This window comes from Manduca sexta, chromosome 7, assembly GCF_014839805.1.
Source record: "Manduca sexta isolate Smith_Timp_Sample1 chromosome 7, JHU_Msex_v1.0, whole genome shotgun sequence".
In the NCBI taxonomy this organism is placed as follows: domain Eukaryota; kingdom Metazoa; phylum Arthropoda; class Insecta; order Lepidoptera; family Sphingidae; genus Manduca; species Manduca sexta.
This window is the reverse complement of record NC_051121.1, coordinates 3,818,517-3,842,420: the sequence shown is the minus strand read 5'-3', so window position 1 is coordinate 3,842,420 and position 23,904 is coordinate 3,818,517. Positions and strand designations below refer to the sequence as shown.

At 35.2% G+C, this 23,904-nt stretch overlaps 2 protein-coding genes across 2 annotated transcripts; both read right to left on the bottom strand.

Annotated features, from left to right (window-relative positions):
* Nucleotides 1-120: 120 nt before the first annotated feature.
* Nucleotides 121-13,703, bottom strand: LOC115447725. Its single transcript, XM_037447746.1, has 3 exons — nt 13,488-13,703; nt 4,821-5,633; nt 121-1,794 (listed from the first exon to the last, which is right to left on the bottom strand). Exons 2-3 carry the CDS (start codon nt 5,613-5,615, stop codon nt 1,348-1,350), a joined length of 1,242 nt encoding a protein of 413 aa, XP_037303643.1. The 5' UTR covers nt 5,616-5,633; nt 13,488-13,703; the 3' UTR covers nt 121-1,347.
* LOC115447734 lies at nt 7,595-19,433 on the bottom strand. Its single transcript, XM_037436310.1, has 5 exons — nt 18,577-19,433; nt 15,003-15,442; nt 13,488-13,509; nt 10,677-11,513; nt 7,595-8,748 (listed from the first exon to the last, which is right to left on the bottom strand). Exons 1-5 carry the CDS (start codon nt 19,375-19,377, stop codon nt 8,296-8,298), a joined length of 2,553 nt encoding a protein of 850 aa, XP_037292207.1. The 5' UTR covers nt 19,378-19,433; the 3' UTR covers nt 7,595-8,295.
* Nucleotides 19,434-23,904: the final 4,471 nt, after the last annotated feature.

Below are 23,904 nucleotides of genomic sequence, written 5' to 3'. Positions count from 1 at the left end.
AAAAGTTTGATGTTTAAGCAGTAGGCTGAGAAGCGATCTAAATCTTTTTGCAGGAGTGTGCAATCGTTTGCAATTCATATTGAAAATGTGAGGTCATCGGCGTATAAGAGAAAAAGCAAGTACAAATACAAATTAACACTTGAAAGGCAATCATATCTAAACGAAAAACAGTAAATTTTGGAGTAAAGTGCTTTAAAGTGTTGATTTTAATATGAAAATTCATAACAATTCAACTTTTTATTTTATAAGATATAGTCTAATGATATTAAAATTGTGCTAGACCTACAAAACCAACAATTGACAATTGACGCAGAAAAATAAAGTTTTTTTTTTATTATTTTCGGTATATTTGTCGCTTAGATATGATTTCCTCTCAAGCGTGGAAATACTCTTTATTGTAACTATTGTTAAAAAGAAACACACAAACAACATTAATACATTTTCTTAAATCTATGGTATACAATGGGCGGCATTATTGCTAAGAAAAGAATTGTGGAAGCAACTATAAGCGTCGTTATATCTAATGTAAATATTGTGAAAAGAAGTGGACCGAGTACATGGAGTAGTAACCTGTACATATTGAGAACTACGCCTATAGACTACTACTTTTTGACACCTATTGGTAACATATGACACAAACCAGCGAAACAAGTTGCCCCTTATGCCATTAAAAGCAATTTTATTGAACAAAAGTTTGTAGTTAACCCTGTCAAAGGCTTCGTGAAAGTCTATATAGATGGTCCCGGTTTGCAAATGTTTGTCCATGTTTTCAAATAAGTAGAAAAAATAAGTAGGTTTATAATAGTTGATCTACCTTTTAAAAAATCATGTTGGGGTATAATAATGTTATGAATATAAGGATACAGTTTAATATGCACGAGCCTTTCAAAAAGCTTTGACAGTGCTAAGAGAATTATTATTTTTTTGAAGTCTTGTTACATTGTATTGCAATCGACTATATTGTAGAGTCTAAATTCTAATTCTAGGAGCTGATAATGAAAATTTATAAATAGAGGAATTGTATTAATAATTAAATATTTTAATGTATGAGTTATTAAAAGCTATCGTTTTCATATCATTAATGAATGTCAAAATAAAATACACATAGCACTTAGTCGTATTGTAATGCAATATAAAAAGAAACAAATGGAAGTAAATTAACCACACCCATATGAAATGGTGGTTATGCCACAAGCACAAAATATACTAAATTGGGCTTCTTTCTGATCCAATATTTCCCGACTAAACGGCCTAAACACACTACTTACACAGGCTAATACAAAACACGTTCAAGTAATAAATTAACAAACACGACCCTCCTTAATTAAATTAGTTTTTACATATACTCTACAATAATCCAAATTTCAATAAACTATCTACAAGCCCTTCTAATCTCCTTTTAAGAATTTGCGTGGTTTCGTCATCGATTTGTAACAATTCGTTTAGGGTATCAGCGTCAACCTCTTCCTTCATAATTTCCTTCATTTTCGCGGCATCCTCATTTTTCTTAGCTAGGCTGTGAGCTACAATAACTGCTAAACCGAACATGACTTTAGCATATCTCTTTAAGTCAGCATCAAGTTGGTCTCTAGGGTACACGTAATTGGCCTTAAGACCGTGATTGGCAAGTGCCTTGTCCAATTCAGAATGATAAAATTCAATCCAATCATGGAAATGATTCAATCGAGACTTATGGTCTGTGCAGGTTAAGAGCATGTACAATATATCACAACAAGGGTTTGATACTTTTGACATCTGGTAGTCTATCAACACGGATTCTTGCAGCGAGTCTCCCTGAAATGTGAAAAACATTTTATATAGTATAAATAGATCTTTAGCTTTATAATTTTGCGAATTCTGAAAATGTATTTTGTAGCACGTTTTCTTATACGAGTAGTAAAATGCCGACTTCCGCTACATCTAAAATAGGAAGCTCTGATAAAGTTTTTAGTGTGACGTGCCACGAGTGACATAAATTTTAGGTCCTTACATATAAAATTGGCGTTTTGTATGGGAGGAATAAAAAGTCGTTTTGTTATAAAATATAATGAATTAATCAAAGAATGCACACAAAACAAAAAAACCATGGGGGCGAGAATCACACCGCACTCATCGTTAATCCTTCGAGCTGTTTCTGCAGCACTGGTGCCACGGTGGAACTTATACTCGCAAATATAGCGTTTTTTCATTTAGTCCATTGCGCAACATTAAAGACGCCAAAGAAAAACTAATCAGGAAAAACAAATGAATGACTTTTTTGCCGAAACTCAACTGTACCAGTTAAATGCGTTTATAAATTTAAATTTGGAATTCTTAATACAGGAGATATTTCAAATCAAAGTGGCCAGGATGATAAAACGACAATTTCATATGTAAGGACTTACCTCCTTATTCATAAACGTTATTTATCTAAGGACGGAGCATTGCTGTGATTTCTCAGTGCTGAGGGCATGGCAGCGCTCGCAGTGCGTGGACATAGGGCCGTTGTGATTGGCTAATATTGAGATACAACTTGAATTTAGTTGGCTGTCAGATAAACAAAGCTGAACAAACAGCAAGCTGTCAGAAAAACAAAGCTATGAAACAGACTTGTTATCACAGCAATGCTCCGTCCTTAGATAAATAACGTTTTAGTATTTCGTTTATTAGGCGTCGACCAGAGTAAACGCGTGGTAACTAATGTAAATTGACAGGAGCTGCATGAAAACAGTGCGCCGCGTATTGCACGGGTAACGACTAATCTAGACATTTTTCTGGAAGTTATATCCACACGCACGCGTGCACGTCTACCCGCGACGAAGCGCCACGCCACCACGCGAAGGAGCCGCGACTTACGCATGCAATTTTAGTCCTGTATATTTATGATTTTGTATTACTCCCCATGATGTGATAAGTGGTGAGACTATAGCAATATCGGCTATAACTTTCAGATTCCTGATTGATAATGAACAGGAAAAACCCAAAATTACTTGCCCTATCCTTACTGCTCTCGTAATACAACTATGCCACCGAGGCAGTTACCATAGAGACTTTCCCGCCCTCACACCCGCCACTACAACTCCTATAAGCCAGGATCAGCATTGGCACGCATTTTATAACACCGAGCGGTGAAGCTCGGTGAATCTCAGGGAAAAACTAATTTGTTATTATCCCGCAATGAAATTAATCAAATAGAAAGATAGGAAGGAGTTGGAAATGTTAATTGTCCACTTCCCTCCATAGCAAAGGCAGTTACCATAGTTTAGAATGCTAGTTAAAGCGCTATCGCCCGCTACAGTCACTACACCTATGCCGATTTCACACGGTTAACCAGAGATGTGAATTATTTGAAATATATGTATTTTTCGAAATGTTTTTAGCATTTTATTTACTTTTTTCGAAATGATTTTAGCATTTTATTTTGAAATACTTTATAAAAATATTTTGTATTTGTAAGATACAAAATAGTTTTGTTACATTTTTAATTCATTGTTTTAATTTTTAATTCTTAATATTAAAAATTATTTTATTTATGATCGCGCTGATTACGATCCTTAATGTTGTCACCATTGTCACCATGAACAATATTATGCCAACATTGCTCGTCAAACAATTTTGAGGTCAATGGCGATGACTACATTAGATCTGGAAACACTACAATATTTAAGTGATAAAGACAATGCTTTAGAATCCTTGAACCGATGCCCATATGTAAAAAAACTATTCCTTAAATATAATACATGCTTTCCAAGTTCTGAACCTGCTGAACGACTATTTTCATTCGGTGCAATGATTACGACTTAACATGAAAGATGAACTCTTTGAACAAACACTAGTATTAAAATCAGTTGAATAAGTACAAGGCATTGACATATATTCTATGGACACAAACGTCCATATAAACTTTTGTTCCAAATCTTCACTAAAATGGCAACCAAAACGTCACTGTTATAACCTATTTATTCACTTGAACAACAAATAATTTTACTTATTTGACTAATATTCTTTATTCAAATCCAGGTTCAATGTCAGGTCCACGCTTAGACTCGAGTTCTTATACCACAAGCTGTCAATATTGACCATACTAAACTCTTTTGAATGGATTGCAGTTGAATTCAGTTGAACACAGTGAATATTCGGAACGCCAAATCTAGTACGTAGTACATATATATCCATGGTACAAGGTATTTTATTTGGAAAGCCTATTTTGAAATTACGTATTTTGGATTTTGTATTTAAAAACTTTGATTTAAAACTATTATGTATTTCTATTTTAAATACTAAAGTAACAATGCATTTTCATTTTGTATTTAAATACTTTTACTAAACTTATTTTTCACATCTCTGCGGTTAATACTCCGCGCCCTCCTCTGAGCTACCTGCCTTATCTTTATTTTTTTTTTAGTTGTCTTACAGTGAATATTAGCTTATATTAATATCTTCGCAACGAAGCAATAAAAATATTACTGTTTTTATTTTCCAAATTGTCGGTGGACTAGTTTCAACTGCCCATGAACATTATAAATGCATGGCATATTGAAAATATATATTGCCCTCTTTGAAGAGAACACTACTTTAACTTCGCTCAACGACGAAATGACCATTATACATGAAATACCAAGCTTGCTCGACGGCTTACATGTTCATTTTGAAAAGAAAAAGAACTAAACTTTTATATACACGAAATCATGACCCTCCATTAAGATACTATCACTTGCTAAGTGGGTATCATTAACTATGAGGGACTTTCGAGAAACTTATGTGTCTTGTTCTCTGTAGCCCTATAGTTCTCAATTTTTAATAATAATAATGTTCGTATTTAAACCAATATCAATACTTACATCAAATCTGAACAATATGTTGTTTATCCACGAGTCGCCCTGCTGGATGACGGAATATTTGGAGCCTTCGTCTTGTTTCGCAAACTTTGTGCATAGCGTGATCCCTTGGATAATGCTGTCTTTTATAATCCTCTTCCTATGGTCTCCATCTACAATTTTCATGAACGTGTTTTGCATATTGCCAAAGTGCGTTTTTGTAAGTGGTTTGTCCAGTAGATTACCCCACATATCAAACAAGCTATTTTTGTATTCATTGAAAACGTCCAATTCTTTATATTTTAGGGCGTAGGAAAGGGAGTGTAAAAGAGCCAAATTCCTCAGCACTGATCTGATGCATTCATCGGATAAGGGCTTAAATCTATCCAACATGATGAAGCCTGGTTCATTCATATCTTCCAGAAGGATTACTTCGTGAGGCGCTGCCATTGAAGCACCGTAGCATTCCGCAAACCTCAACCTGTCTTCCTTCAACAGGTCTGCTTGTTCTTCCAGTTGTTGAAATTTAGGTAGAACCAATTTATACATAATGAGTTCATTTTTAAAAACCTGATCCGTTTCCACGGCATTTCTTAAAAACTCTTGTTGTGGCGCAATTTTCGCTATCATTTTAAATACCCCATTTTCGTTTCGAACCACAATTCTTTTAACATTGGCGACGTAGTTATCCCCTGCTTGTCCAACTGCTTCAAATGTCACTTTTGTGTCTTTGTAACCTCTTTTTTCTAAGACATCACGTATGAAAGCCAACTGAGGTTCACTAATATTGTCAATTGCACCTTCGAATTGGAGTCCCATGTTGTCGTCGCAAAGAGCCTTCAATGACAGTCGATTAGCTATGTAACATTTTATATAGAACATTTATCGCGTATCTGATAATCTTGTTATAAGTACAGAATGATTTGGTATTTTTGCATATTGACAGATATTAAATTGATTACCTAACGATTAAGTCATTTAGTTCTAAAACTCTTATATAAATTAAACAGGATGTTTTCAAAAATTTTGTAATCTGTGTAATTTAAACAAATAAACAAAATTCTAAAAAGTTATCTTCATCATCAGCTACAGGATGTTCACTGCTGCACATGGGCCTCCCCCAAAGATTTCTAGATCGCCCTATTGTAAGCGGCCCGCATCCAGCAACCCCTTGAGTCTTTTATGAGGTCATCTGTCCACCTCGTGGGTGGACCTCCGACGCTCTGCTTACCAGTTCGTGGTTGCCAATCCAGAACCTTCTTGCCCCATCGACCATCAGTTCTGCGAGCTATGTACTCTGCTCACTGCCACTTTTGAAAAGTACTAATAGAAATAAACGCAGATTTATTTAATACCAATTTTGTGTTAATACCAAATATCATCAAAAGCCGTTGGGTAGTTTTTGAGTTTATCGCATTTAGATAAGTAAACAAATGCGGTGGTGGACATGATTTGATTGATTTATGACATATTTATTAGATTTTTTTAAGAGGAAATATTCCCTCATACATTATGTTCACGCTGAGCACGGAATGAAGGTTGTGAAAAAGAATAGATTCTCCCAGTTTTTGCACAATTTTTTATTGATGCTCCGCTCCTATTAGTCATAGCGTGATGTTATATAGCCTTCCTCGATAAACGGGCTATCCGACACAAAAATATTTTATTTAATTCGAATCAGTACTTCCTGAGATTAGCGCGTACAAACAAACAAAGCTTCAGTTTTACTGTATTCATTAGGGCATGCGTTGCGCATTTAGGCATTAAAAGCCGTGATCATAAAGCACAAGATTGTAATTAGTTGATGATAATATTTATAAGGATGGCTAAGGTATTTTTCTTGCATCATCACAATGACAATGTCATAATGAAGTTTTTTTTAAGTGTAGGTATGTAAACTGTATTCATTGGGACATGAGTTGCGCAATCACGAATAAAAAGCGTGAGTATAGACCACAATATTGTAGAAGTCAGGTCTAGTGGCCGTGGATTTTTCGCCAATTCCTTATCCTGAACTAATGAATCGCCACTTGACATTTCTACCAGCATTGACTCTTCGCATAATGATAGTTCTGTGTACTACTCTTAGTACCATTGCTTACGCTCTGAAGTGTATGTGTGTCAATAAATGGGATGATTTCGTTCTTTGATTCAGTGTGCGCGTAGGACTATCGCTACTCGTATTAGTCGCATAATGGCTGTTGTATAAGAATGTGTCAATTATGTTTGACGTCATATCGTATTATTCGCTTAGTCATTCTATAAATGCAATTACTACTGTAACTATGGCTTAAAAAAATGGTTCGATATTTATTTGCCTTGAATATTGGGATTTTTGATTACAATTTACGTGTAGAAGTCTTTCCTTCTATTTCGGAATAGGTGTGTACACTGTACAGCTCCATAATGAAAGTATCCTGTGATCTGATAATCAGGGCCATGCTGTATAGATGACGTGTGAAATCAATTTAGTGTTTTCTATGTATTCTTCATATAAATTTCGAAAAAACCATACATCTTCGCAACATTCGGATTTATAATATTAGTAATGGTACACGTAGGCCTACATAAATATTAAGTCATTAAAAATTTACGCGCTTTATTGTAATTTAATAGATTGCGGTATAAATAAGTCGCGTGCAATAATTTGAAAATTTATATGGAGGACGGGCTTAATGGACTAGTCTCCAGAGTCGTAATAAATAAATTATAAAAAAAAATTGTAAATAAAGAATAACCGTACAGCGTCTTCGAAAAACTTTTGTGATAGACTGGGTGCTTCAATAATAAGATGTCTGTTTAGATTTTGGAACAAGTATTTATTATAACCACACTCTTCAGCTCTGTGGAAAATGGAAGGTTGTCGTTGCTTAAAAAAAGCTTAGTCATCACTATAAAAGATAATATTATTGTACGACATAAAAACATTTACGTAAAGTATTTTTACATATCAATAATTTTGGTAGATAAGATAGCCAAATTATTTTCATTGCTTTAGGAATGAATTACTAAAACTCGTAGGCTACAAAAAACATCCTACTCCTTTGCAAAGTAAACCTAATGCAAATGTGATTTATTTTTTAATTGTATTTAAATTACAGTTTTGTCTATTTTTATATGACTAGACTATCACCCCATAACTTCTTGCGATTGAATACCCTTAGCGACAAGTAGTTGTGCTGGTTGCACCTCTGCCTATGTAAGCCTATCTCTCTGATGAATGTATATGGGTATATCTTTGGCTTCAAGTAATATTGTGCAAGCACTGTAGCGTTACAGCAGCGATAGCCTAATTAGGAGTGGAAATTTAAATTAATAATAATTGAGAATTCTTATTTTAGTAGGTCCGCAAAATTTACTTTGTCGTTATAGGATTAAAATAAGAATGACGAAACTTTTTTTTATTATAAAACAACTTTTATATTAAAATGCTCCAGTATCGTCACATTCAAATCATTGTTAATGTTAAGCAAACGTCTAACCTAATTTATACATCACACTACAATTGCAACAAGCCAAACTCCAAATAACTGTCTATAACTCCTTCTAATCTCTGCTTAAACATCTGACGATATTCTGGATCTAAATCTTCTGTTTGATGAAGTGCCTCCATGGTTTGTGCCTTTTCCATAGCTTCTTTGACTTGCAACGCAGCTTCAGGCTTGACTACAATCACACTAGATATGATGACTGATGTACCAAACATGACTCTACCATATCTTCTAATGTCAGCATCTAATTTGTCTCTAGGATACACGTAGCTGGATTTTAGACCGTAATTGTAGAGGGCTCGGTCTAATGCAGAGTGGTAGTAGTCGATCCAGTCGTTGAAAAAGAGTTTTAGAGTCTTATAATCCGTGCAGTTGAAGAGGAGGTACATGATGTCGCAGACAGGACTGCTTTCTTTGGACACCTGGTAGTCTATCATGATGGATTGTTGGAGCACGCCATTCTGGTAAATATATAAAAAAAAAATTATCGGGGAATATATCATAACAAGGCTAGCAAAAGTTGTATGTGTAAATAGATTCGAAAAAATCAAAGTTTATTTTGCGCTTGACACGGCAACGGGCTGCTTTAAGGCGTAATAGGAAAATATTTCTGTGAAATGTGATTATCATTGTTAAGTTTCTGCCGAATCCATTATAAATCAATAAGTGAGCTGACGCAATATTGAATATAATCTAGATTATAATTGTTTGATTATAATCGTTTTTTTCTATTTGTCACAATGAGTGGGCTAAACGTTAATCCGATAAAATTATGTATATCAGCATTAAAGTCGCGAAAAATCAGGGTGTTGTCGTGTATCAAATTTCTGCGTAATCTTATGACTAAGGTCCGCTGGGGCCTATTTAGATGAGTAAGTGCGTCTTTAATTAATTTACTTTAAACACTAAGTGATGTTTACCTTGTGAGAGCCTTCTGGGTGAATCGTTAATTTATGTAATAATATCACCAAGCCATAGTGTAGATGCTGTTTTGTTAGCCAGCATATTTGAAGGCGTTAATATGAAAATTAAGCTGCCTTTAAAAACCACAAACCGAAAAATAATTTAACATTACCTATATACTGGTTATCAAATTCGGAGTCGGTGCCTAATAACAATCAAACATTGTTTTCGTAATTTTGTTCGTGTATTTATTAAGCTTAACTAGCAATTTTAATGACTAATGTTTAATTGTAATGTTAAATTCTTTTTTGTTTTTTAGTGGTTTTTGAAGGCAGTTTCATTTATTGTTAAAATGTTTTTATTCATTGCTTTTTTGTGCTAGTAATACCCATAAGACTAAATGGCAAACGCTCTTTCAAACATAAAAAGAACTTAAATACAATGCTCAGAATATTGTGTTTGGGTGTCGACCGTAGTACAGCACCAATCTGTTAATTTGCAATAATAGCGCTTATCATCACGCGAGCGACTTATAAGACTTTTAATTTACATACTCATAAAAAGCAATAACTGTTCATTCTTAACTTTATCTATCACGAGTTGCGATGTCCTAGTTGGGTGTGGAACGGACTGCCAAGACGAATGTCTGCAGGTTCAAATCCTAAGGGCACACATCTTTGACTCTTTTTTAATTTTTGTATTCTTTGTGAATTATCGCTTGCTTTAACGGTATAGGAGAATATCGTAAGGAACCCTGCATACCTGAGAAATTCTCTATAAGAATTTTGAGGTTATATAAAGTCTATTATTAATCCGCACTAGGCCAGCGTGGTGGACTAAGGCTTAATCCCTCTTAGTAGGAGAGAAAGCCCCTGCCCAACAGTGGGATAGTATTATACAGGACTAATATTATTATTAAATTATATTTATCAATCAATTAACAAACAACTTGTTTCTTTTTTATGCTGATAAGGCAAAGTGTATTGCATTATTTATTCGACACAATCATGCCGGCTTACTGAAATGCTTCATCATGCTACAATGAATGCTGCATAACAATTAATGTTACTAAGCGATAACATATCATTGATATGCAGAAAAAACAAGGAGGGCGACATCACCGAGCCTTGTGGAACCCTGGCATTGAGGTTATAAGCTTCGAAGCGTGACCATCAAAGGCGACGCGCATTCTACGCCCGCGCATTCTATGCAGAAATCCACGCACACAAGTTATCAGGTAAACCGTATGCCGTAAAATCTTACGACCGAAACCTTTCAACCGAAAAGGAGACCACGGTGTCAGACCTTATCAAAAGACTTGGCTATGTCGAGGCTCACAGCTAGAACCTCGCCATGCCTGTCAATCAAAGTGAAAATCAAATCAAAATGACGTACGCTTGAAGGTCACCCGTTAATCGGTTCCGACGAAATTCGTATTTAACACTAATTCTCTTTTAACACTTATCGCTAACCTTATGATACTTACATTAAACTTGAACATTATGTTATTTGTCCATGAGTCTCCTTGTTGTATGACTGAGTACTTTGAGCCAACGTCTTGTTTTATCGCTTTAAGCCCCTGCTCTATTGATTGACTTATACATCCCTTCAATAATCTTTTTCTTTCTGCTCCATCCGCTACCATAATAGCTGTACTTTCCAACTGATTGAAGAAAGCCAGGGTCATGGGATTGTCGCCCATATTAACCCACGCGTCATAGAGTTCATTGTTGAATGCATTAAACGTTTCCATTTCCTTATGTTTCAATGCGTAAGATAGCGAGTGTAGGCTTGCGAAGTTTTTTAACACAGATTTGATGCATTCATCGGACAGTGACTTGAATCTGTCCAGCATTACAAAGCCTGATACTTGCAGGTCTTCAAGAAGTATCACTTCATGTGGGGCATCTGTCAAGGACCCGTAGCACTCTGCAAACCTCAGCCTGGATTCTTTCGGTAGACCTGCTTGTTCTTCCAACTGTTGGAATTTCGGCAGGACCTTAGTGTACATAACATGCTCATTTCTAAATAGTTTTTCAATGTGCATTGAATTTCTGGTTAATTCTAGCTGTGGTGCGATTTTAGCAATCATACGAAATTCTGCATTATCGCCATGGACGATTATTCTCTTTACGTTTGCGACGTAGTTATCACCGGCTTGACCTACCACTTCAATAGTTACTTTACTGTCCTTGTAACCCTGTTTCTCTATAACTTCACTTATGTATCCTAGTTGTATTTCACTTATGTTTTCAACCGCACCTTCGAACTTGTGCGCCATGTTGTTTGTATTATCAAGCAATAACGTGAAGTGAATAAACGGCTAATTTATTTTATTTTATCATTGATTATCGTATAAGATATTTTAATCTAGCTTATAACATGATGAGGAGTTATCGGAATGTTTATTATCGATGTGTTTTCAAGTATTTTTATCGTTAAAACGAGATGATAACGAAGTAATGATTATATTATCAGTATTACTGAACACAGTCTGTGGAATGGTTCAATAGACTGCATAGTGTTATATTATATGGGTTTATTGGCTTATCTTATCTAAATAAGGATCTTTTTTGTAGGTTAGTCACAGTAGTGTTATTTAAAAATGAAAACCTAGTTGCGGATGATTCAATAGGCTTCATTACTCCAATTATATTTTTACAACAAATTGGCAGGCTGCTTTCGACAGGTCCGTCTGGAAATCTTTGGCCTTTGTTCAACAATGAACTTTATATGACTGATAATGATGATGAAAACAAATTGCCTCGGTGGCGTAGTTCTATTACGTTACGTCTGTAGTGTCGAGGTCATGGGTTTAATCCCTGGGTCAGAGAAACTGATATTGGGTTTTTTCCTTCAGTATCAGCCACGAGTCTGGAATTTGTGTTCGATATGGCGATGGGTTCGTTCTCCATCACATTATGGGACGGAATACGCACGGTGGAAAGTGAGTCTACCAATTGCGCCTCTGAATACCCCTTCAGAGATGAAAGGCATAAGTTTGTATGACATTTTAGATGAAAAAACCCAGTCACAATTATTATTGATTGAACTGCAGTAAGGAGCTGGATGAGGGTTCTCATTGTTGGCACAATAATCAAATTTGGAACATTTTTTTATATTTAAACTTATAACTGTTTGTCCCAATAATAAAAACATTGTTTCTTTCTATATAATATGAAATTATAAAATTAATAAAAATATTCATTTATTTTTAAGAAAATCTTTCTTTATAGATGAGATTCGTTAGCTATTTTTTTTTTATTCTTGTTTTGACGCACCGATAATGTTTATGTTATTAATTGAAGTCTCATTAGTATTTTTCCGAATAAAAAATAGCTGATATTAACTCAGGAGTTTTCTGGGTATATTTCACAAAAATATATCGCGTATTTATAGTGTTACTAACAAATTGTAGGAGATAAAATAAAACCAATCACACATGTTATGCCATGCGCACTGGAACATTAAAATAACAATATGACGATATTATATATGGGTAAGTGTTGTAATGTATGCTATGCATAATAATATAATATACTAGTCAGGGGCTTTATTCCGTCTACAGGGGCGAATCCGTTTTTTTTTGCAATTAGGAACATTCTATTGAAAGGATAGCTTCGATAGCCGTCCGTCATACATGTTTGTTGCGTACTCTAAAAAGGATGTTTTCCGTTTTTGCCACATTTTTCATTCATGCTCCGTTCCTATTATTCATAGCGTGATGTTATGTAGTCTATAAGCTTTCTCGATTTAAATGGGCTATCCAACATTCAAATAATTTTTCAATTCGAACCAGTAGTTCCTGAGATTTTGTAGAGATAAGTAGACATTTCTCAGTTATGTATTATGGATATTCTTTAACGAGGTATATATATATAGGTAAAAGTGGCATATAACCAAAGTTTTCGTAATGATTGTTGCTTACGCGAATGTTAGACATCGAAATAAAGCTAGTTTAGGATTTTATCGCGGATTTTTATTTTATTGTTCTCCCGACTCTACCTTTCGAAGAATTTGCAGCGTTCATGGTCACAGGTCAAAAGACCGGCGGCCAGACTTGTAGACATTATGAGCTCATTCCTAAATCCGACCGTCAACAGAAAAATTATTTTAACTTTGACTTTCGGCCGACCTACCGCTCATTCCGCCCCGTGACCATGACAGCTGCAGTCAACGAAATGTCGAGGAAAAAAACACAAAATACAGCGAAAAAATCCTAAAACTAATTCCATTCAATTTTATCATTCTATGCACCTTAGCTCGCATTTGGCCTCACCAAAAATCCCACACCTACCTTATTTTTCTTTGTAGATTTCCTGTAAACACCTCAAACACTAACACAACAGAGTTCGTAATTACGGTATCAAAAATAACACTTGGACAGTATTGTTTTATTAATACTTTGTAAATATTAGCGCACAGTGACGTCAGGCCACGCTAGACTCTCTGCCGGCCTCCGTCCTCTATCACAGCAAACAGGAACTGCGCGTCGTCCATGACTCTCGTCAATGTCAACCAGTACTTGTTGATCAATTTGCGTTCATTGGTTAGATGGTCAAAGTTCATTGTGAATACCAAAGTTTTTAATGAACTAGGTTTTTGCTGCAACGCCGTTTGTTTCCGGAGGTGCCACTGTTTTTATAGGGTTAATTAAACAGCTAATTAAATTAAATAATGATAATTTTGATATTATTTTTAAAGAGCCTTATTATTATCTATCTTTTACTTTTTAATTATTGCATGTATGTATTTAAAACATATATACATATAATAATTTAAATGATATCTAAGAGTTAGTTATATGAAGTAAAATTAGGCCCAATCACATCATAGGACGGCAGAAAGTGGTTGCACTATTTGTATGTGTTAAGAAATAAAATAAAGGCGTTACTGTACTTATTTATTATTATCTCTCTTTCGCACACACTCAGTGGTTTAGGCATTTACTTCGGCAACGTGTAAAAATCTTTAGAAACTTATTTACAATACTAACACAAATTACTAGCTTATACCTGCGGCCTCGCCCGTGTGATTTTTTTTCCGGGATAAATATTATCCTGGGATATGCAGTGACCTACGGTACCCAGAAGTAATATAGCACGAATAATATAAACACCATCTCCACAATCATTTTAAATGAGCTGCTGCATTTTAGTCAATCTTTTCTGCCATCAGTACTTGCTCGAAAAGATCTGCTTCACGCCTCATACATCCTACTTATGGTAACTTTGCAGCTTTTAAGTAAATAAGAATCTCGAAACTTCGTTCATGTTTGGCGGATACTTGTGGCCAATAGCAGAATCAGTAGAGCAATTGTGTTCAACGCAGTGCGTATATAAATGAATATCGACCCTGTATTATGTAATTTCCCACTGCTGGGCACGGGCCTTCTTAGAGCGGAATGATACATTTGACGCAACCTCAAAATCCCTGTAGAAAACTTCTCAGGAATGCAGGATACCTCATGGTGTTTCCTTCAACGTTAAGGCAAGCGATAATTCACAAAGTATACAAATGATTATTTTCATAAATCAGAGGTGTGTGCCCTTAAGATTTGAACTTGTGGACATTCGTCTCGGCAATCTATTCCACAATCAACTAGGCTATCGCCACTCGTGATAGATAAAATTAAGAATTAACAGTTTTTGCTTCTGCTTTAAGTTCAAATCTACTTCGAAACTAGACCCAAGTTTCAAAACTAGTCAGAATCCCATCATTTGATAGTTGCTACAACTAAATTGCTGAACTCAATTGTTAAAGTAAAATATCTACATTATTTTAAACACAATCGAATAACTAAAATAACTACAAAAATCCAAAATGTTCAAAACTTTCTGCAAGACCGTTCACTCGTTTTTTGAACATCGACATATACTCTTCGTTATATTTTGTCATTTCATTAAGTTCTTCGAATTGGTTAGTTTCCAAAGCTTCTTTTACTTTCACCGCGTCATCAGGTTGCAATAGCGTTATCCATGCTGATAGCACACAGACACCCAACATGCCTTTACCAAGTTTCTTCATGTCTTTATCAATTTGGTTTCTAGGATACACGTGCTCGGCTTTAAGGTCATGGTTGTGAAGTGCTTTGTCTAACTCAGTGTGGTAGTAGTCGATCCAGTCATTGAAATTCTTAAGGCGATCCTCGTGGTCAGTGCAGTTGAAAATGAGGTACATGATGTCAAATGTCGGGTTCTCCAGCTTGGACAATTGGTAGTCTATCATCACGGACTCTTCGAGACTGTCTCCCTGAAACATAAATTTGTTTATTTTAAAGGGAGACAAATAACAATTGAATCAATAGACCCGCATTGAGGATGGTGGCATTTAAATTCCACCAGGTGCTCGCGGCACCTGTATTTCTCCACCTGGGATTTGAATTTTGGATCAAGGATCTTCTAATTCATAGCCTATAAACGCTACTCTAAGACCACCAGAGTGACACTCAGAAAGACATAATCAAAGTGCCTTGTACGTCGTATTTATGACATCGATATAAGAAAGTAATAAACGCCTGATAGCATGGCATAGCAAAATATCTTTAGTGGTTGTTTCTCGAAAAAATTCCACGAAAATAATACAAAAATAACAACTAATAATAAAGGTAGTAAAGTTTAAATTAAAATTGATAACCCCGATTTAAACGAATTTTATCATATAGTATCCCGCTGTCTAGTCCGCGTCTAAAGTGGTTTGGGCATTTGAAGAGGATGATAGGAGACTGACAAAGAGTATAAGGCGCCTAATAAGGCTAATGTGGATGGAAGAGCCAGTAGGGGTCGACCGCACTGAACCTTCAAATGTCAGATATCTGACATTTTTAGTAAAGTTCAGGTCAAAAGTACCCGGCGGGAATGCATGAAAATATTGATGAAGGTGGAGGAAGCGAGAGAGGGATGCCAGAATCGTGCTAAGTTGGAATCCTTAATCTCTGCTTACCCCTATTGGATAGAGGCGTTATACTATGTATGTATGTATGTATGTACATATGTCTAGCCCGCTTGTATACGTTTCGTATTTATGAAATGTATATAAATATCGCAAGCATCGCTAATACACCTATCATAAACTATATTATCGCAGTGATAAATGTAATTATATAATGATTGTTAGACAATACGTGGTTATCTGTTGATTTGTGTTCGAAAACAAGATGTATAAAAAATTAAATGTCGAATTGATCAAACCGGTCAAATTATTTTCTTCTTTCATGCAGTATAAGTGTACAGTTATTTGTATAACTGTTGCCAAAATATATAATTGAATTAAATTTAGGTAAGTATAATTAAGCAGAAACATAGCTAGATTTTATTTTTATTATTATTATAATTTTTAACTGACTTCAAATAAAAATAATTTTAACAAAAAATTAAACCGCCTTCAAAAACCACTCAAAACCAAAAAATAATTTCACGTAAGAAGTATATATTGGATACCAATTTTGGAGTCGGTGCCTTATTAAAATTGCTGATGCTATATATATGTATGTAAGAAGTAGATTCAAGCAAACCTAACGCAAAAACACAACTGATATATTTGGCTCACAGTACAACTATCGCGCTGTGGTGTAACACATCTGCCTGCCCCTGAAAAAGGTAAAAGGTGTGATGCTACATATATGTATGTAAAAAGTGGAGTCAACTAAACCCAACGCGAAAACACAACTAATGTGTTTCGCACGCAGTACGACTATCGCGATGAAATTATACGCCTCTGCCTACCCCTGACACGGGGAAAAGGTGTGATGCTATATATATTTATGTAAGAAGTAGATTCGAGGAAACCTAACGCACAAACACAACTGATATATTTCGATCATACTATAACTATTGCGCTGTGGTGTTACATCTCTGCCTACCCCTAAAAAGGGGAAAAGGTGTGATTCTATATACATATATGTATGTATGTAAGAAGTAGAGTCAATTAAACCCAACCCAAAAACACAACTGATATGTTTCACATACAGTACGACTATCGCGATGAAATGTTACGCCTCTGCCTAACCCTGACACGGGGAAAAGATGTTATGCTATATGTATAAGTATGTGAGAAGTACAGTCAATGCAAAAACATAACTAAATACGTCATAGGAAAGCTAAATTCGCGATTTCGTTTTCTTGGACGACATAATTATTCTAGTTTTTTTAATTTTAAAACCAAACTACCGAAGCGATCTTGAAAAAAAAATTATGGGACCAATCTGGAGAGAAATTCTTTCGAATAAATAAGAATTTTCCGAATCGGTTCATAAATGAGCGAGTTCTGAGGTAACAAACATACAAAAAAAAAAAAAAAAAATTCACGTCGAATTGATAACCTCCTCCTTTTTTTTGAAGTCGGTTAAAAAGGACTCTCGACTCGACTGTATATAAATTTTTATTTTTTTGTGTTTTTGTTACGCGATTACTTCGCCATTTGTGAACCAATTTTCAAAATTATTTTTTTGTTCGAAAGCGGATACTTCTGTCACCAAGTCAGGATCTGATGATTGGATCCTGGAGAAATCGAGTGCAACTCTTAAATTTTATAGGCCTACGTTTTCGTAATGAAGTAACTTAAGTACTTGCGTATGAAAATCACCATCTTATGTAGCTGAGCTGATGATGGAAGGTACAACTCCTTAACAGTAAGGAGTTACTCGTAAAGGCATCGACTGATCAGTAAATTCTATTTATGTTTGAAAGGGCGTTCGCCATTTGGTCTCATTATTATTACTAACACAAAAAAGGAAAAAATAAAAACTTTTTAACAAAAAAAATAAAACCGCCTTCGAAAACCACTAAAAACCAAAAAGTAATTTAGCATTACCTATATACTGGTTACCAATTTTGGAGTCGGTGCCTAAAAAAATTAAACATTAGTAATTAAAATTGCTAGTTAAGATAGATAAATACATGAACAAATGTAAAAACAATGTGTGATTGATATTAGGTACCGACTCCAAAACTGGTAACCAGTACATAGGTAATGTTAAATTATTTTTTGGTTTTTAGTGGTTTTTGAAGACGGTTTTATTTTTTTTAATTCCTGTATCCACTCTCATTAAGGATAACTTTTTAGAAATGTTATGCATGACTGTAAAATAAATTGTGCCTTGTAATTAGCTAGTATTTAAGTATTCTATAATGTTTTTATAGCTACAATGTAGTAGGTATTCTTATAAATAAATAAATTATGATATGACGCACGACGTTTAAAAATATTTGCTTAGTTGGCACCAAGTTATTGAAAAATGTCCTCTCGTATGTTTTAAATAAATATGAAGTTATTTACACAACAACAAGTAAGTTTTAAACGCAATTAAATTAATTTCATGACGATATTTCCTCGAAAACTACTTAAATCACAATTAACACTTTATCATAAATTAAAAAGATACTCACATCGAATTTAAATAAAATATTGTTCGTCCAAGCATCACCCTGCACAATGACGGAGTGTCTTGATTTCAGGAGATCCTTCTTCATTGCAATCGTCTCTTCTAAATTATCAAAAAGGCATCCTTTCAGTAACCTCTTTGCTTTTTCTCCATCGGCGGCCATTACTGCTTTATCTTCTATGTCAGTTACGAGTTTTTTTAAATCTCCAAGTGAATCCAACTCTACGTTAACCCATGGGTCGTAGAGGGCGTTCGTGTATTCATTAAATGCATCTAAATCCTTATACCTCAAGGCGAATGACAGTGAATGTAGTTTCCCGAAATTCTTCAGCACTGACTTTATACATTGGTCTGGTAAAGGCTTAAATCTATCCAACATGCTGAAGCCTGGTACTTGAAGATCTTCTAGGAGGATCAGTTCGTTTGGAGCATTGGTATAGCTTCCATAACATTTTGGAAATCGTAGCCTGTCTTCTTTAGGCACGTTTGCTTGCTCTTCTAATTGTTGGAATTTTGGTAGAACTTGCGTGTACATAATGTGCTCATTCTTAAATACATATTCAGTTTTATTTGACGATCTAACCAGCTCATGTGTAGGCGCAAACTTTGCTACCATTCGCAGTTCTCCATTACCGTTTTGTATGATAATTCTTTTAACATTCGCTGCGAAGTTATCACCTGCTTTGCCTAATACAAGGATCGTTACCTTAACATCTGTGTATCCAAGATTTTTTATGACATCGCTTATAAACTCTAGCTGAGCTGCAGAGATATTGTCAATTGCGCCCTCGAATTGAAGTCCCATTGTAACATAAATTTGGAATATGCTTACGAGTTGCTAATTAATAAAAGTAAGAAATAAATTAAAATTTGTTGCATTTATACGAATATTTTATCGCGATGATAAAAACTTAGTCATAAACAGTTTTTTTTAGAAACATGATATTGGCTAAGATAGTAAATTATATTAACGTGATAACGAGGGACAAATAAGAAATAATAAATTGGTGATTAATGATTACTCATCAAAAATTTATTCAGTAGCATTTCTCAATTATAAAAATTGCTATTTGCCTCCGCCAACCAAGAGCCACGTCTTTGTGATGAATGCCATCTCTCCTAACACACATTAATCGATGACTTTTGTCTGCAGGCGCTAATTTAGACCAGAAGACCTAGATTAGTCTCCTGAATGCTGCCGAACCGAGCTGGATTGGTCGATTATTAGGCCGCTCAGCTTTGATAAGCTGCTAAATAGTTACATTGGGTTCGCCAGCCTTACGCCAGCCTGGAGAAATGAAAAACGTTTGACTAATTCCCTAAACACTATATACATACACATATATATCTTATAAACAGCAATACCAATTAAAACTGTTGTGGGTGAAGAAGTCTCAGGGGCCTCCGAGCATATTCAAATCGTAGCAGGGAGTATAAAATTATCGCTGAATCAACCTAAAATATAATGCGTCGAATAATTTCCTTTGATTGTAGTAATAATATATGCCTCTTTCCTTTTCAGGGGAAGACAGAGGTTTAACACGCAGCTTTTGCCGGCTATATTAGATGCTATATTAGGCACAATTCCAAATTCCGGGCTGATACTGAGCAAGAGAACTGAATACCACTTTGCCCGCCCTCATAGTCGAACCTGAGACCTCGGCTCGGCAGTCCTCCCGTGCACGCAATACCACCGCGATATGGAGGTGATCAATGGGCGTTTGGTAATGTTCAATTGTATTTCTGAATAAGTTTCCTCATTGCCGCTCAAGTGTTTACGTCAAATAGTGATATCCTTACAAAATACATTTATCATATTATCAATAACTCGACAAAGCAGTAATTACGTGACTAAGCATGCTTAGAAAGGGCTTGGAAAAAAAATAATGAATTTTCCACTTAGTTGTTGTTCAAATTTTAATATTTCACATAGGTTGGCATGACATTTTATAAGAAATGTGGTGGCTTGGAGAGTTAGTTCTCTATGTAAAAATAATAAATTTGAGTTTAATGGTAACCAATTTTTGTAGTCTAATATCATTCTGACTGGTTTACTCTCATACAGACTGCTTATGAATTGAATATTTTATTTAATAGATTAAATAATCATTATAGAATATCATATTGCCACATATAGACAGCAATTCATAATATTGCATTTCCTACAAACATTAGACTATACTATTCATATTTCTAAACAGTTTTTTTTTTCTATTTACTTAAAGAGAAGAAATTCTGGGACAATTTATTTTTATTAGATGTCTTCCAATGATCGAAAATAGGTCGTCGAATTAAATAGATTTATAACACGTCCATTTTATTTTTTTGTATTCCTTCTTTTTATGAACTTTAATCATAACAAATCTACACTCTGTGCTCTTAAATATGTGAATAATAAGAAGTACAACCATTATATCTTCATGTATTAATATATAGATGTTAGCATTTTATTACGCTAATGTATGATTATCAAAATTATGTTTGCAGTATACATAATAATGTTTGTATGTTTATTTTCTTCGTCAGAATTAGTTATCATTTGATGCTTCTATTGTGTTTTCAAACTTCCGCTTCTTTAGATCATCTGAAACAAGATTTAATGATTTAAATTACCAAGACCATTGTCTTTTTATCAGCCAGGGATTTGAAATTATTTTAATTTCTTCTATAATAACTTAAGCAAGGGTTCCTGAATCACTTTTTACCCAATTACTAGATAACCGCCATGTATCCAATAACGGAAAACCTAGGAGTAAAGCGCTATGACCAAACAGATATTATCCATGAAATAAAACTATTATGCGGACGTTATCGCGGTTTCTGTATTATAATTTTCTCCCAACAAAATTTTGCAGCCTTCGTGGTCACGGGGTGGACAGTGATTAAATTTTAATGACTAATATTCGCGTAAACATATGAAATCATTATAGATATTATCCTTGTCGGGACACACACACTTGCGCAGCTATATAAGTGCACGTGCGTAGTTGTGCGAGAACGCTGTGTCACACCATACCTCCCGTATAAAAGCAACGAACGTCTTTGTTCAATGAGTACGTATTACGATTTGTTCTTATTACCATCTAAGTACGCCACTGTGTATTAAACGTACTCTGGAGCTTTGAAATGCATAATATATTCAGTGCCATCTTTGGAGTTTCATTATAGCTAGAGTTGAGTTGAGTAGATCTTTGGAGTTTCATTATAGCTAGAGTTGTGACTCCCATACATTACCAACTTCCAACACACAACTCTACAATCCTTAATATCACTGGTGTGAGAGTAATTATTTCAAAGTACGGGTAGTAAATTACCACAATAACCAATATCACGTCGTGTGGTGTCCGTGGCTAAGCATTTAAGATCAGTTGATCAACATACCTTGTTTAAGACAAGCCATTTTCGTGCAATAAGCGACAGCATCAGCGCTGCAGAAGCATTTGTTACAGTCTACGTTGAAGGCGGTGAACGGTTCGCAGTTCAACGGGTCCGCTGGAAATGATGTGCGTTACTTCTTAGGAATAGGATCTATTTGTGAAGTGCTTGTTGGATTATTAAATCAAATGTTGGCCGAATCTTGAAGGACGATTGTATACTACAAATAACTGGCTTACTATTACAAAGTTCTATGATCTACGTTATATTTTATGTGCAAATTTAATTATATATCACAAGATTGTAAGTCCTTTTCAGTGAAAATTTCTAATCCCGAAAAATAAATAAATGGGGAACCAGAATTATTGTCTTTTCCATTGACGGCCTTTTATAATTTTAATTAGTAACATTTTCAATGTAATTTTTACATAAGTGTATAAGTGAGCCAGGTATGTGTATTAAGGTTCTCACATTTTACATGTAAGGGAGCCGTCACGAAATTCTCCAAGTTGTCCCGCCGTAATATATTCAAATGTTTTATAGTAAATGTCCTTGATTATTCATATATTATTATTAATATATAAAGCTAAAGAGGTTGTTTATTCCAATGCCCTAATCTCAGGAACTACTAAACTAACGAAGCTACATCACTCCTGACTATAGCCTACTTTTTATATCGGTAAAATAATTACCCCGGGAAACAAGCAAGAAGAGCCTCAGACAAAAGCTAGTCATAATATAACCGTAAAGAATTCTGTATATTTATCAGTGGCGAAAGGGAACACAACATATAAGGAGACTTTCCCGCCCTCACATCCACGACAACTTCTGTAAGCCAGGATCAGCAGTGGCACGCATTTCAAACACTGAGAAGTGAAGCTCGGCGAGTCTCAGGGAAAACTAGTTTGTCATTATCCCGCGACGAAATTAATCAAATAGAAAGATAAGGAGTTGGAAATAACACAACATTTAAGTACTAATATGCATGAATGAGGTCTCCAACTCGTAATTATAATTCATCATCAGCCCTGTATTATACTGTCCCGCTGTTGGGCACGAGCCTCTTTTACTACTGAAAGGGATTAGGCCTTAGTCCACCAGGCTGGCCTTCACACACACACCTTCAGTCTTCTTTGGTAGACTTCACACACCTTCGAAATTCCCATAGAGAACTTCTCAGGTGTGCAGGTTTCCTCACGATGTTTCCTTCACCGATAAAGCAAGCGATAATTAACAAAGAGTTCACACATAATTTTTTAGAAAAGTCAGAGGTGTGTGCCCTTGGAATTTGACCCTGCGGACGTTCGTCTCGGCGGTCCGTTCCACTACCAATTAGTCTATCGACGCTTTTTAATAATTAGATTTTACATAAATTAGGAAAGGGAAGCTGACAGAAATCGGGTTATATGGACCGTTCGCCACTAGTACTTTGTCTTCTTTCGATGCCTAAGTTATTTTGCAACTTACATCGTCTCCAGTACAGCAGCATATCATCTTCTAACGGCACCGAATGAAGCATGGGTATAATCTGAAACAAAAGTCTATTTTTGCGATGGTTCTATATTTAGTATCCGCCTGGGGCCTTATAGTCTATGAAAATGTAAACTCTTAACGCGGTTGTGTTACATTTTCGTGAAATTAACGTGGAATGGTATTCCGTATGCATATTTCTATATCAACGCGACGCGGTGTGTTACGTGCTTGTAACCCTGTCAAAATAACATGCATGAGAATAAAGCCCCTGGCGACTACTGTACACAAGGTGTTAAAACCGGCCATAGTGGCACACGTAAGCGTGTCGCGTTCCGGGATCAGTCGTCAGTCGACATTCTACTGGACCCTGCTCCACTTACCATCAGGTGCAATGGAAAATGCAAATATACATTAAGAGGTACAAAAAACTAACACATTTCAGAGCCTTAATGATCAACCAAGAATCCCATATTCAATTTTTAAC

Excerpts from the sequence above, each read along its gene's own strand:
- LOC115447725 (XM_037447746.1), bottom strand. The coding sequence starts at position 5,615 with ATGGGACTCCAATTCGAAGGTGCAATTGACAATATTAGTGAACCTCAG. Across the intron at positions 1,795-4,820 it reads ACATATTGTTCAGATTTGAT|GGAGACTCGCTGCAAGAATC; the intron begins GTAAGTATTGAT and ends TTCACATTTCAG.
- LOC115447734 (XM_037436310.1), bottom strand. The coding sequence starts at position 19,377 with ATGGGACTTCAATTCGAGGGCGCAATTGACAATATCTCTGCAGCTCAG. Across the intron at positions 13,510-15,002 it reads TTTGAACATTTTGGATTTTT|GAAATCTACAAAGAAAAATA; the intron begins GTAGTTATTTTA and ends AGGTGTTTACAG. Across the intron at positions 11,514-13,487 it reads AATCTACAAAGAAAAATAAG|CCGTTTATTCACTTCACGTT; the intron begins GTAGGTGTGGGA and ends AAAATAAATTAG.